The sequence below is a fragment of the Kogia breviceps genome, chromosome 8 (assembly GCF_026419965.1).
Source record: "Kogia breviceps isolate mKogBre1 chromosome 8, mKogBre1 haplotype 1, whole genome shotgun sequence".
Classification (NCBI taxonomy): Eukaryota; Metazoa; Chordata; class Mammalia; order Artiodactyla; family Physeteridae; genus Kogia; species Kogia breviceps.
Window position 1 is genome coordinate 91,839,935 of NC_081317.1, and position 13,518 is coordinate 91,853,452.

Consider the following 13,518-nt stretch of genomic DNA (forward strand, 5'->3'; position numbering starts at 1 on the left):
TGAAAACACAGATTACAAAACAGGATGTAGAGTATGACACCATGTTTGTAAAAAATATACATATTAAATATTTATCACAGTATGTATATAGATATGCCAAAGAAAGTTAAAAGGGAAAATAATAGTAGTTATCTACTACTACGTGTCTGCTTGGGTATGTGAGCAGGAAAATTTCCGAAGCTCTTCAGTGATTTATGAGTGATTTTCTTTTAAAAAACTTTTGTTTTCTAATTTTTCTACAGTGAACGTGTATTATTTCTGTGGTTTTAAAAAAACTGATAATAAGGGTTAAGAAAACTCAAGTTGGGTTTCTTAGGGAAAAAGGGGGGCCTCTACTTCAGTGACCCTCCCTCCCACCAGTACACCCCGCGCCCTCTTCACTCTCTCCCCGCTGCAGGGGTCTTACATTTTAAGAAGAGTGAACACTCTGGTGAGGGGCTTGTTTTCAACAGGAAACCCGGCTGGACGCTGGAGGAGCCCGGAGCTGGCAGTTCACATCTGTAATGAATTGTGAGAAATGAGTGCCTGGTGTTCATGCAAGCAGCACAAATTACAAAACATACTAAAAATATTACAGAACTGGAGATTCGCATAATCTCTCCCCAAGAATTGCATGCAAATTTAAGTAGGAAATGCAAATTCACAGTAACGGGAAAACTTCAGGACAAGGCTCAGATCTATACAGAAACACACTTTCCAGGATCCGAAGCAAACTGAGCAACGACAGACCAGTGTGAGTGAGGCCTGGACATGGGGAGGAGACAGCAGGCTCCAGGACCATCCTGAGAGTCAACCATGTATTCAGCAGTCAAGGAAGGGGACAATTTCATGGCAGACATGCAAATTTTAGGATCAAGATAGAAAACAAGAAATCAAAGCTGAACCCTTAGAAGGGTCATGTTCAGGTCTCATCCAGGTAAGAGTTCAGGGGAAACCCAAGTCATGGTCCCTGTCTCCAACAGCTCAGTCAGGTAAATGAGGTGAGAAATGGGCTTGCTTGAGCTATGCCGCTCAAGGTAGAGAGTGCTCTAGATCGAAGAGGAGATGTGAAAGGGCTCCAGGGCCTGGAGGGGTCAGCGAAGGCTTCATGGAGGAGGAAGCACCTCAGCTGGCCCTTAAAGGATGGGGAAGATTTGAACACCCAGAAGAAGGATGGGAGGCTTTCCCAAGGATACAGCAGGAACAAAGACATTAAGGACAGGTGCTAGGAGCATCATGTAAAAAGTGAGGAGCCATGGAAGGTGTTTGAAGGAGCGTAGACATGAGCAGAAGAATCTCCAGAGCTCTCTCTGGTGGGGAGTGGATGGGGCAGGGTGAGTGTGGAGGCAGAGGCCCTGTTGGTAGGCTCAGGCCTGACCTGGGGCAGCAGGGATGGAAAAGGGGCTGGGTTCAGGATATACTGCAGTGGTACAAGTACCAAGGTTTAACTCTAATGGGAGTGGAGAATGAAGAGTAGATTGGAGTCAAGAAGCAGAGGATTGGGGGCTGAGGCATGGAAGATGCCAGATTCCATTTCAGCCTGTTGAGCCAGCAATATCTGTGGAACTCACAGGTAGGGAGGTGAGGTGGGACACTGGAAGGGCAGTGGTGCTGCAAGACCCCCATCTCCCTGTGGCCTTCCTGGGAGTCAGTACCTCTCAGAATTATCTGTGATAGTAAGAATGATGGCCTTATCTGGTGGTGCATGAGTGTTGATAGCCTGGAAGGAAGCAGACTCCAGGGGATCAGAACACAGACCTTGGGACCAGAGTCTGTTTGAATTCCGCCTCTACCCCTACCAGCTGTGTGACCTAGGGCAGGTCAGTTAACCTCTCTGACCCTCGGCTTCCTCATCCGTAAAATGGGGGATAATGAAGATGTTCACCACACGGGGTAATGCTGATTGTTGCATATTTTAGCAAAACCAACACAGAACACATGAAGCAAATAACCATTGGTAATCTTGACATCAACATGAGCTTCAATCATGGTCTGCCATTTTTTGACCATGGAGCACATTTTGTCATGGATAAGATCCATGCCACGAAAGTTAGGCAGTTCTTGCCCTGAATATCTTCAGGAATTAGCTTTAATTCTCTAAATGCAGCTTCATCATTCTGCAGGTCAGCAAGGCTCACTTCCAAAAGTTAACCCTTGAGGCGATCAAATGCAATTTTGGTTCCTAGAGTTCTCATGACTAGGGTTTTTCCAATATTTCTTATATGGAACATAGCTGGTGCTTTCACATCATACCAACCTTCCTTAGAAAACAGATCAACCATTTTCTTCTTGGCTCCCTTTTAACTGCCTTTCGTCAGGCATTTGCTCTTGCAAACCACCGTGGTGCTGCTCAGAGAGCCAAAAGGGCCATTCTCTCCAAGTCTAAATGCTCTTTTCCATCTCAGAATATGACAACTTCCTTCTAGTTGTTCCGGTCAAAATCTGTGGAGTCTCCTTGGTATCTCTTTCTCTCTTCTTCCCTTCCTGTGCCCACATCTACTCCTGTTGACTCCCTTCACCTGCCCTTTGCTGTTCCTTCAACATGCCAAACTTACTCTTACCTTGTGCCTAGGGACCTTTGCACTTGCTTTTCCCTCTGCCTAGAAGACATTTCCCCCAGATATAACAGCAGCAGCAACAATAACAGCTAACGCTCACATGGTGCTTATTATGCCTGAGTGCCATTCTGAGCACTTTACATGTAAGAACTCATTTAATCCTTACAACAACTCTATGAGACAGAGATATATTATCATCTCCATATTATGGATATGGAAACAGAGGCATAGAAAAGTTAGGTGCCCTGCTCAAGATGGCAGGGTTAGGAAGTGGTGGGCCTGGGATAGGAAGCCGGGCAGTCTGGCTCCAGAGTCCATGAATGTGACAACAATGATCTCCAGCCCATCCTTCAGGTCAGTTCGCACATCTCCTTCTCAAAGAGGCCTTTCCCACTTACCATAGAAAATAGCTCTTCCTCCTGGTCACCCTCCATTCTCCCTACTCAGCTTTATTTTCTTTTTCCAAAGCGCTTCAATTTTCTTTTTTTAATACATTTATTTATTTGGCTGCGTTGGGTCTTCGTTGCTGCGTGAGGGCTTTTCTCTAGTTGTGGCGAGTGTCGTTGCGGTGCATGGGTTTCTCAGTGTGGTGGCTTCTCTTGTTGTGGAGCACGGGCTGTAGGCACGTGGGCTTCAGTAGTTGTGGCACGCAGTCTCAGGAGTTGTGGCTCGTGGGCTCGAGTGCAGGCTCAGTAGTTGTGGTGCATGGGCTTAGTTGCTCCGCGGCATGTAGGATCTTCCCGGACCAGGGCTCGAACCCGTGTCCCCTGCATTGGCAGGCGGATTCTTAACCACTGTGCCACCAGGAAGTCCCTCAAAGCACTTCTTATTGCTGACATATATTCATTTGTTGTCCATCTTCCCCTTAAAAGACTGAGCACCACAAAGGCAGGAGCTTTGTTTTGTACCCCACTGTGCCCAGCACATAACAGGGGCTCAGTAAATGGTCTGAATGAATCCTAATAGCAGAGATGAATGAATGGATATTTCTGAGCACCTGCTTTGTGTCAGGCCCTGCAGTGACCTCAGAGCTGGACCCAAAGTGGTTCTTGCCTTCCAGGCATTTAAGAGAGGAAGGGAGGGGTCCATGTCTCCAGCTGACAAACACCCCCAGGCAGAAGATGGAGCAGGCCCAGGGCAGAGGCGGGGGACGGCCGGGAGAACGAGTGAGCCTCAGGTTTCTTGGAAAGGCTTCCCAGGTGAGCACAGCTTTGGGTCCTGACCAGGCAGAGGAAGAGGAGGGGGAGCTGGCCCTTCCAGCTGGGAGCCCAGCGCAGGCAAAGCTGAGGTGTGGCAGAACCTCGGGAGCAACTGAGGGGCGGGAGCAGAGCAGTGCAGCTGTGAGAAGCAGGACCTGGTCTCCGAATGGGTAGGAGGTGAGGTTGGAAGGCAGGGTTGGGCTCAGGCCCAGGAGACCTTGACCACCCAGCCTAGGGCCTCTGTGCAGGAGAGACAGGATTTAGCGTGGCGATCTTCACAGTTGTCTCTAATCACAGGGCACTAGGAGAGTAAAGGACCCAAGGTTGGTCACACGGTGACTTACTCGCCTTAAGGCGGACATCCAGTGGCATCTGTAGCAGGCTCTGCGTGGCTTCCACGAGGCCCTTAAAGAAGCTCTTGAGGGGCTCAAAGGAGTGGGGCACGGGGTGGCACGACTCCCCCAGGCTCATCTGCTGCTGCATCTGCTGCTCAGCGGCCGTGTACGCGCGAGGGCACGTGGGGCTCAGGGTGGCTTGGAGCCGCGTCCCAGCCTCCACCACTGAGCCCAGGAACAAACCCAGCCAGCAAGCACTGGCCCCACCTGGCCATGGCACCTGCTGCCAGCCCAGGCCCTGCCCCTGGAAGCAGAGCCCCCCTGAGGACCGCAGCCATGGCAACCCCCCACCACCCCGCCTCGAGGAAGGAGGCAAGCTGACTGCCTCTGCCCTGAAGTGGCTCACCACCTCGAAAGGGACCCCGAAGCTTTACGGACACTGTGACAGAGGTCGGCCTGAGGTACAGGGGACGAAAAGAGCGAGGGGCCAGTTTTCCTGGGGAAGGCGCTCCTGGGGCATGTCCAAAGGGGGGGAACAGGAAACCAAATCCCAAAGGGGAAGCCAAAGACTCTGGAAGCTCAGCTGGAATGCTGACCAAGGGGGTGTGCCCACCACAGTGGGGGCCTGTCCTGTTTTCTGCCTGGACAGCACCTTTTAAATACCCTTCCTGTGTTAAGTGTGGCTTTGCTAAGTAGAAGCAAGAAAACTGTCCCATCCCCCTCTGCACCCATGGTGTAGGCATGTGACAAGGAATCTCCACTCCAAGACGTGGATGTGGAAGTGAGGGTGGGCTGGTGACAGTGGCGTGTAGCTGTCAGGGACAGCAGTGGTGGAGGTTCCAGGGGGCGTGCTCTGGGTCAGTGGTGTGAGCTGTGACATCTTGCCCGGCGGAGAAGGGTGGGGCTACACTGGAACAAGTCTGTGCCATGGCCTTGACTTCACTCCTGTGGCCTGGTCTTCATCACGACTTTCTGGCCTTCCTAGAGATCAGATGTGCTGCCTAACACTCTTTCATAAACTCCTTTCTTGCTTAAAACAGTTACAGTGGATTCTCTTGTTTGCACCTAAGATCCCTGTCTGCACTTTCTGGAGGGTTGTCCTGGGCAAGGATTTAGAAGACAGCAGATTGCCTTAGGAGAGCAGGCCCTGGCTGGTGGGTGGTGCTGCCCAAGATGGGAGGGGTGGGTGGATGCCTCAGGAGGGAGGGAAGGTGGCCCAGCGCTTGGCAGGAAGGATGCTGGGCCTTGGGAGGGGCTGAGGGACAAGTCTCCGAGCCCTGTCTACCTAGGAAGCTGCAGGTCTAGAGCCCATCCTCATTTGGGTGGGAAGAAGGTAATTTGTGGAGAAAGAGGGCTAAGATCACACTCAGAGGGCTGGCCAGGGAGTCAGAGCACTAGCAGGGAGGGCAGGGAGCAGCTCCGGGGTGGCCCAGAGGGCAGATGGGTGAGGTGGGACTGGGGAAGGGGATGAGGGACAAATGCGACCACCTGGTAACCCCAAACTCCAGCGTCTAGCACAGGGCCTGACACATAGGAGGTTCTCGATAAATGTTCACGATGCAATACATGAATGAATGAATGAAACTGAGCACATCTACTTCTTGCCTTTGCAGACTCAGGGAACAGCCACATAACCACCCATCTCTCAAGCCAGAAATGAGCTGTCATCTTGGATTCCCCCAATCACCAATCCTGTCACATCTATCAAACTCGCCTGCTTCTCCCCATCCCCACTGCTCCTTCACTGGTCCAGCCCACCATCATCTCTCTCCTGGATACTGTGGTCTCCTCCCAACTTTCCTTCCAGGCTCCATTCCTGCCTGTCCAGTCCATCCTCCAGTCTGTCACTAAAGTGACCTTTCTAAAGCATTAATCTGACCGTGTCATTCCTCGTTGCAAAACACTCCCCTGGCCCCTGTTCTCTTTACAGGACAAAGTCTAAACTTCATGACCAGGCATATAAGACCCTTCATCAAGTAACCCTGGCATCCCTACATCTCCCAACACGCCCCCCTCCCTTGTACCCTTGCCCCCGCCTCCAGTCAGGCTGAACCCTGGCAGTTCTCCAGCCTGCCAAGCTCTCACATGCACATGCTTCCTTTCTGCCTCTGATGTCCTCTCTGCTTCTTCCCTCTGTATATACCCACTGAGCTCCTCCTTATTCTCCCATACCAGCTCCACTGTCACCTCCTCCTGGGAGCCTTCCCTGATTCCCCATACAGAGTTGGACTTTTCTTGGACACACTTTTGCTAGCTCACTTAGCTGTGCTGTGAATAACTTTCTGAGCATGTCTCCCCACCCATGAGCTCCTAATGGGGGCCTGTTACAATCAGGTTGCTCAGTGTATATTTGATGAAAAAATGAGTGAACAAATGGAAGGAATGATGAATGATGAAAATCAGTAGCTTGGGCACCAGAGAATTAAAAAAAAAAAAGAGAGAGATGAGAAAGCCCTGAAACTGTATCTATGATGGAAGAATAGCATTCTTCTCCATGGAAGCATCCCTTTGCATTAGATATTCCTAAAATGTACCATTACTTTAAAAGAAAAAAAAATGTGCCCCTCTGTGCATCTTGCCTCTCTTAAAGTACAACGTCTAAAGTGCCTAGGAGAGCACCTCACCCAGAATATTTTGTTAGGTTTTTTTTGTTGTGGTTGTTATTTAACAATGAGACACAGGCTGAATTGACCAAGGCCACATAAAGGCACAAGAGTGGAAATAGCCTCCAGGGACTGGCTTGACTATAGTTTTTACTGATTTATTTGTCTGTCTTATTTTGCAGCCAGAGCCCATGCTAATCTGTGGTTCAACTCAGTGCCATCTTTACTTAGTTGTACCTTGCTTCATCCCACAAACCTTTAAAGCACCTTACAAAAGTTATCTAATGCTGCAAGATTTTCCTTTACAGTGAGAAAAATGAAGCCAAGAGAAAACCAGGATAAGACTATAAGCTGGAAGCCAGAGTGAGATGAGGCATAAACTGTATGCCACAAAGTCTCATCCCAGCTATTTGAAACATATTTGGCTCTGAGCTTCCCAGAAGCTATGGCAAAGAAAGAAAGAGGAAGAGTTAGATGAGTAGAAAAGCAATCCAAGTGCACAGGTGACTGCACAGGAGTACTGACATGAGAGAGGAGTTTCTCCCATGGCTCCCTGAAGACGGGAACGCGAACCTCAACAACATGCTTTCACTAAGTGTAGCAGTGAATATTATAGGGGCTAGTTTTTAGATTCTCCTTCAGTATAAGATAATAGCCTCCAACAGAGCCCACTGGCCAAGGAGTCCCTTCTTCTCTCCCCTTTGAGCAAACTGTGACTCCACTCTTGAAGTCTGCTTAGTAGCTTTTGCAAGGGTGCCTGCCTTTCCAGGAGTGGTGTTTCCATTAAAACTGTACTGTCAGAGGACTGGGCAGTGATGCCTTGTGGCTTTAGAGTCAGACAGACCTGATCCCAGATCTGCCACCTACCAGCTGTATAACCTTGGATGAGTCCCTTCATCTCCTTGAGCCTCCATTTCTCATTAGTAAAATGGGGTGAGAATATCCAATTTGCAGAGTTCTAGTAAATATTAGAGCTAAGATACCTGAGGTGCTTGGAACACAGAGGCCCTCAAAAATGGTGGTTGTTCATGTCATTTAATTAGTCCAAGATGTATATTATCTTCCTAACAATGTAATCAGTCTACCTGCTGACAAGGCAGTTCTGTGTATTTACTCAGTGCGTGAATACTGTGTTCAGTGCCACATTAACCAAGATGAAATGTGGCAGCCGGTGGCCGCTGTGAGGGCAGAAACCCAGCATTACCTGCAGCAGCTATACAGGACTGGGTTCCTGACTGATATTCCAGACCCTGTTGGAGACATTGTTCATGACATCGATTTGCTCCCCACAAGACTTGATTTGCTCCCTGTACGCCTGCAGGGCAAGCTGCATGTTTTTCTCAATGAATTTCTTGGTCGGAGCTTCATATTCATCAAGTAGTAATCTGAGTTCAGTAAATTTCCTTGTCAGCCAGGTTTTACTTGACTCTGCATGAGCCTAAAGAAAAACCCGAACAATACCAAACCAGATGCGGATGATATGATTGCCAACCAGGAAATCTAAAATTATCAACATGAAAAAAATTATTATAACTTCTAAAAAGTCAGTTCAGCACTTATAAAAAGCTTTCCTAAGTACCAGCTATAACCAACTGGAAAATGCATGGAGAAATAAAGATCATCCTTAAAACAGTAGAAAAAAAAAGAGCAAAAGATTTAAAACTAGACCTAACAAAAACTGTAAGGGCCTAGATAAAGAAAAGCATAAAATTGTACTGAAAGACATAAAATAATCTGAATGCATGGAAGAAAAACCATACCCCTGGCTGGGAAGATTGAATACTATAAAGATGCCATTTGTCTCCAAATTAGTCTATAAATTGGATGCAATCCCAATCAAAGTCTTAACATACAGATTAACCAAATGTTAAATTACCATGGGGGAGAATAAGCACAGGAAAAGCCAAAAATTTATTTTTAAGGATCAATGAAGGGGAATTCCCTGGCGGTCCAGTGGTTAGGATGCCAGGCTTTCACTGCTGAGGGCACTGTTTCGAGAACTAAGATCCTGTCAGAGAACTAAGATCCTGCAAGCTGTGTGGCATGGCCAAAAAAAAAAAAAATCAATGAAGCATGAGCTGCCTTATTAGATATCAAAACAAACTGTAAAGGTACAGGGTTTAAAACTATGTGGCTTAGGCATTGACAAAAAGATCAAGAGCAAAGAATAGCTTAGAAAAGTATGTATACACATATATAATTAATATAATTATATATATAATTCAACAAATGGTACAGCATGCAATTAATCATGTATTTTTTTTAAAAAAAAACTAAGTTAGATTCTTATCTTATTCTGTATACAAAAACAAACTCAGACAGAACCCCACCTATGAAGTACTCCTGTGAAAAATGTGAATCTGAATCTGATTAAGCCTCTAGATCTAACTTAAAGATACAATTTAGAAGACACATAGAGGACAGAGGAGCATGTTAACCATCAACTTAAAAAATACATCAACCAATAGCATTTTGAAAACTTTCACTCCTAATTGAAATAAATAAGATGTGACATTTATAAGACAATTGGGAATGTGACTACTGGTTGGATATTTGATAATATTAAGGAACCATTGTTAATTTTCATATATGTGATGATGATACTATGGTTATATATTTAAAAAAATGAGTACTTATAGAGGTAATATGCTCAGAGTTTTACAAATGAAATTGTATGTCTGCGATTTGCTTCAAAACACATATGTATGCTTGAAGTTTTCCACGATAAAAGCTAAACAAACAAACAATTCTAAATAGGTCAAAGCACTATACCTTAAAAAAATAATAAACCTACTAGAATAAAATACAAAACAATTTTATTTTTAAACATTTGAGGGCTTCCCTGGTGGCGCAGTGGTTGAGAGTCCGCCTGCCGATACAGGGGACACGGGTTCGTGCCCCGGTCCGGGAGGATCCCACATGCCGCAGAGCGGCTGGGCCCGTGAGCCATGGCCGCTGAGCCTGCGCGTCCGGAGCCTGTGCTCCGCAAAGGGAGAGGCCACAACAGCGAGAGGCCCGCGTACCACACAAAAAATAAATAAATAATAAAAATTTGAGAAGGGAAGACCTCTGTAAGAGGAACCCAAAACTCAGATAGCAAAACGGGAGTCATGACAGGTTGCACTACATAAAAAAAGAAACTCTTCCCAAGAGGTAAGGCACCGTAAACAAAGCCACATGACAAGTAACAAACTACGCAGGCTTACTATCCATAACATATAGTGAAAAAAGAAATCATTCAATTTAAAAATGGACCAGAGATATACAAATGCCAATAGACGTATGAAGAGGTGCCTCAGTGTCCCAAACAATCAAGGAAATGAGCAGCATAATCAGAAAAAAATAATTATATATATATATGTCATCAGACTGGAAGAATGCTAACTGATGGATAATACCAAGAGTCCATAAGGGTGTGTGGAATAGGCACTTACAAACACTGCAGGTGGTAGTGCCCATCAGTATTGCATTTTTTGAGGGTGATATGATAATATCAAAATTTTAAATGCTTAAATCCTTCGATGCAGCAGCTCCTCTTGCAGGAATTGATCCTAGAAAATGTTTTCACATGTGCACAAAGATTTCAGTACCAAGAAGCTCATTATAGCATTGTTGGAGATAGAGAAAAGCTGGACAAAAGTTTCAACATGGGAAGTGTACATATATGTTCATTGTACAAATTATGCTGCATTCATACAGTGAAATAATAATATTCAGTGATTAAAATGAATGCAGTGTTCTGACACATGCTGTAATACGGATGAACCTTGAAGACATGATGCTAAATTAAATAAGCCAGAGAAGGACAAATATTGTATGATTCCACTTACATGAAATATCTAGAGTAGACAAATTCATAGACACAGGAAGTAGATTAGAGGTTACCAGGAGCTGGTGGGAGGGGAATGGGAAGTAATTGCTTAATGATTACAGAGTTTATATTTAGGGTAATGAAAAACTTTTGGAAAGAGTGCTGATGGTTGTACAACACTGTGAATGTAATTAATGCCACTGAATTATACGCTTAAAAATGATTAAAATGGTAACTTTTATGTTATGTGTATTTTGCCCCCCCCCCCCCACACACACACACAAAATGCAGTGGACCTATATGTCCTGTGGTGGAAAGCTCTTCAAGACACCATGTGAAAAAGGGCAAGTTGCAGATATATATAGGATGATCCCATTTACGTAGAAGATAACAAAATTAAAAGTGTACATGTATATATGCATCTGCATGTTTGCAAGTGCATTTAAAATGTCTGGGGACTTCCCTGGTGGCGCAGTGGATAAGAATCCGCCTGTTAGTTCAGGCGACATGGGTTCGAGCCCTGGTCCGGGAAGATTCCACAAGCCGTGGAGCAACTAAGCCCGTGTGCCACAACTACTGAGCCTGTGCTCTAGAAGCCACGAGCCACAACTACTGAGCCCGCGTGCCACAATTACTGAAGCCCACGTGCCTAGAGCCCGTGCTCCGCAACAAGAGAAGCCACCGCAATGAGAAGCCCGCGCACCACAACGAAGAGCAGCCCCCGCTCGCCGCAACTAGAGAAAGCCTGCACGGAGCAAGAAGACCCAACGCAGCCAAAATAAATTAATTAATCAAAAATTTAAAAAAATAAAATGTCTGTTAGTTTGGTCATGTTTGGGAAAAGGTGTGGGATTGGGGAGATAGCCAAGAGGGACTCTCACTCTGTACTTTCCATAGCTGTACACTGTATTCTAATGAACTATTTAAATTTTAAAAACTGAGATGCATTCATGTATTACTAGTACAATTAAAAAATAAAATCATAACAACAAAAAAATCAGGCCGGCTTCTTTCCTCAGCCCAAATGTCTGTACAGCCCACACAGCAGAAAGATCCTTGGTGTACCCAGGCAGGCATGGGGGTGGGCAGGCTCCCCTGTGTGCCATGTTCTCTCCTTAGTGGGGCAGGAATGTGTGGTTTGGCAGGATCTATGGGATGGGCTCCCGAAGTCTGTGTTTCCCGTGCTATGTTCTAGGCAGTGGTGAGGCTCTGAGTTTAGAGCCTCATATTGATTAAATTGGCTTTGGGCTAGCTTGGAATTAGCCCACACTTACAACATGGTTTCTATGAGTCAGTGAGCCTGGACAGAAATATATCTTTGTTGAATGACTAAACGAAGGAAAGAAAATATGTTCTAAACGCTTGATTTATCCACACATTTTGGAGGCAACATATGTACACAGAGGACCTTTCTACAGAAACCGAGAGCAAATATCTTCTCCCAACCAACTGGGCTCCAAGCAGTTTCTACAGATCCACTTTTTAAAGAAGAATATACAAAATAAGCTTAATGACACTACACATTGTTATAAATCTCAGCGTAGAAAACTTAAGTATAGGCAAGATGAGGCTGATTATGCAATATGGAAAAAAAAAGACAGAGAGAATTTTGGAAATGAAACAAGGAAGTACACTGTCTGGTTTGGGCCACATTGGTTCAAAGTGAACTAATATATTATATATCTATATATATATCATGTATTTATATACTCTTGTTGTTGTTCACAAAAGTATCAAAAGCTCACTATGGAAAATTTGGAAGATTTAAAAGAAGACTATAACCACTTTGCTATATTGTCAACTCATCCCAGTTTGAGTAAAAAGTTAGGGCAGCAGGCAAGTGTTGATTTTCCCTACACCTGGCATGTATGAGCCCGCTGAAGAGCCATGATGGGGAAGCAAACAGCCTATTAACAAGGATGTCAGAGAAAAATCATTTAATAGGTATTGGTTGGGGAATTCATGATCAAGTCCTTCCTGATTGCTCTCTGGAAAGGCGTGGATGGGTAGGCCTGGTTGTTGGCTTCTGAACAGTAGATGATGGACAATTATGAACTTTACTGATTTTAATTTGTTTACCAAGCTGTTTTATGGATTAATTTTCAGGCAAATGGCCTTTTCCCTAGTACTGCCTCTGAGTAAGCAAGGACGGAGAGGCATGGTTGCCCCAGACCTCTCTGTCACAACTACGCCTGCCACAGTTCAGCAGAACGCACCAAACTCCCTACAAACGTCTGTGCCTATTGAGCCAGGTGGCTCACTTCTAGGAACGTGTCCCAAAGAAAATAAATCAAGGTGCCAAATATCACTGCAGCGTTGTTTTACATGAGTGAAAGCCTGGAAGTGATCTAAATGTTCAACATTAGGAAAATGGCTTCATGAATCATGGTTGATCCATATAATGGAATATACAGCCTCTAATACTGACATTGACAAAGAACTTTTAATGACATAGGGAAGGGTTAGGGTCTTAAACGAACAACCACAAAACACCCCATATGTAAAATGACATATAGTTTTGGTCAAAAAGGGAGAAGGAGCTGACATGGAAATCCCCCTTCCTACTTCAAACACATGGAAATGCTGATAAAATGAGCAAATTTAAGGGCTTCCCTGGTGGCGCAGTGGTTGAGAGTCCGCCTGTCGATGCAGGAGACGCGGGTTCGTGCCCCGGTCCGGGAAGATCCCACATGCCGCGGAGCGGCTGGGCCCGGGAGCCATGGCCGATGAGCCTGCGCGTCCGGAGCCTGTGCTCCGCAATGGGAGAGGCCACAACAGTGAGAGGCCCGCGTACCGCAATAAAAATAAAATAGTTTAAAAAAAAAAAAAAAAAAGAGCAAATTTTAAAATTATGCGATCAAACTGAAAAAAACAAAACAAAACCCAAAACACCAACCCACAATCAAACAAACAACAACAAAAAAAGGGAAATCCTTGGGTGCCAAAAACAAAGAGGGAACTTGGCGTCAGAATCCTAGGCAGGAGCTGAGTGGGGGACCCCGGTGGGGTGGAGGTGTGTATGAGAGCCACACC

General features: G+C 45.6%; 1 protein-coding gene across 1 annotated transcript in view; it reads right to left on the reverse strand.

The window, feature by feature from the left end:
• TRIM14 (tripartite motif containing 14) overlaps window positions 1-13,518 on the reverse strand; it is a 34,066-nt gene that overhangs the window by 12,151 nt on the left and 8,397 nt on the right. The window contains 3 exon segments of the mRNA XM_059070937.2: window positions 407-498; window positions 4,077-4,243; window positions 7,879-8,112. Of these exon segments, the coding sequence (XP_058926920.1) occupies window positions 407-498; window positions 4,077-4,243; window positions 7,879-8,112 (493 nt within the window).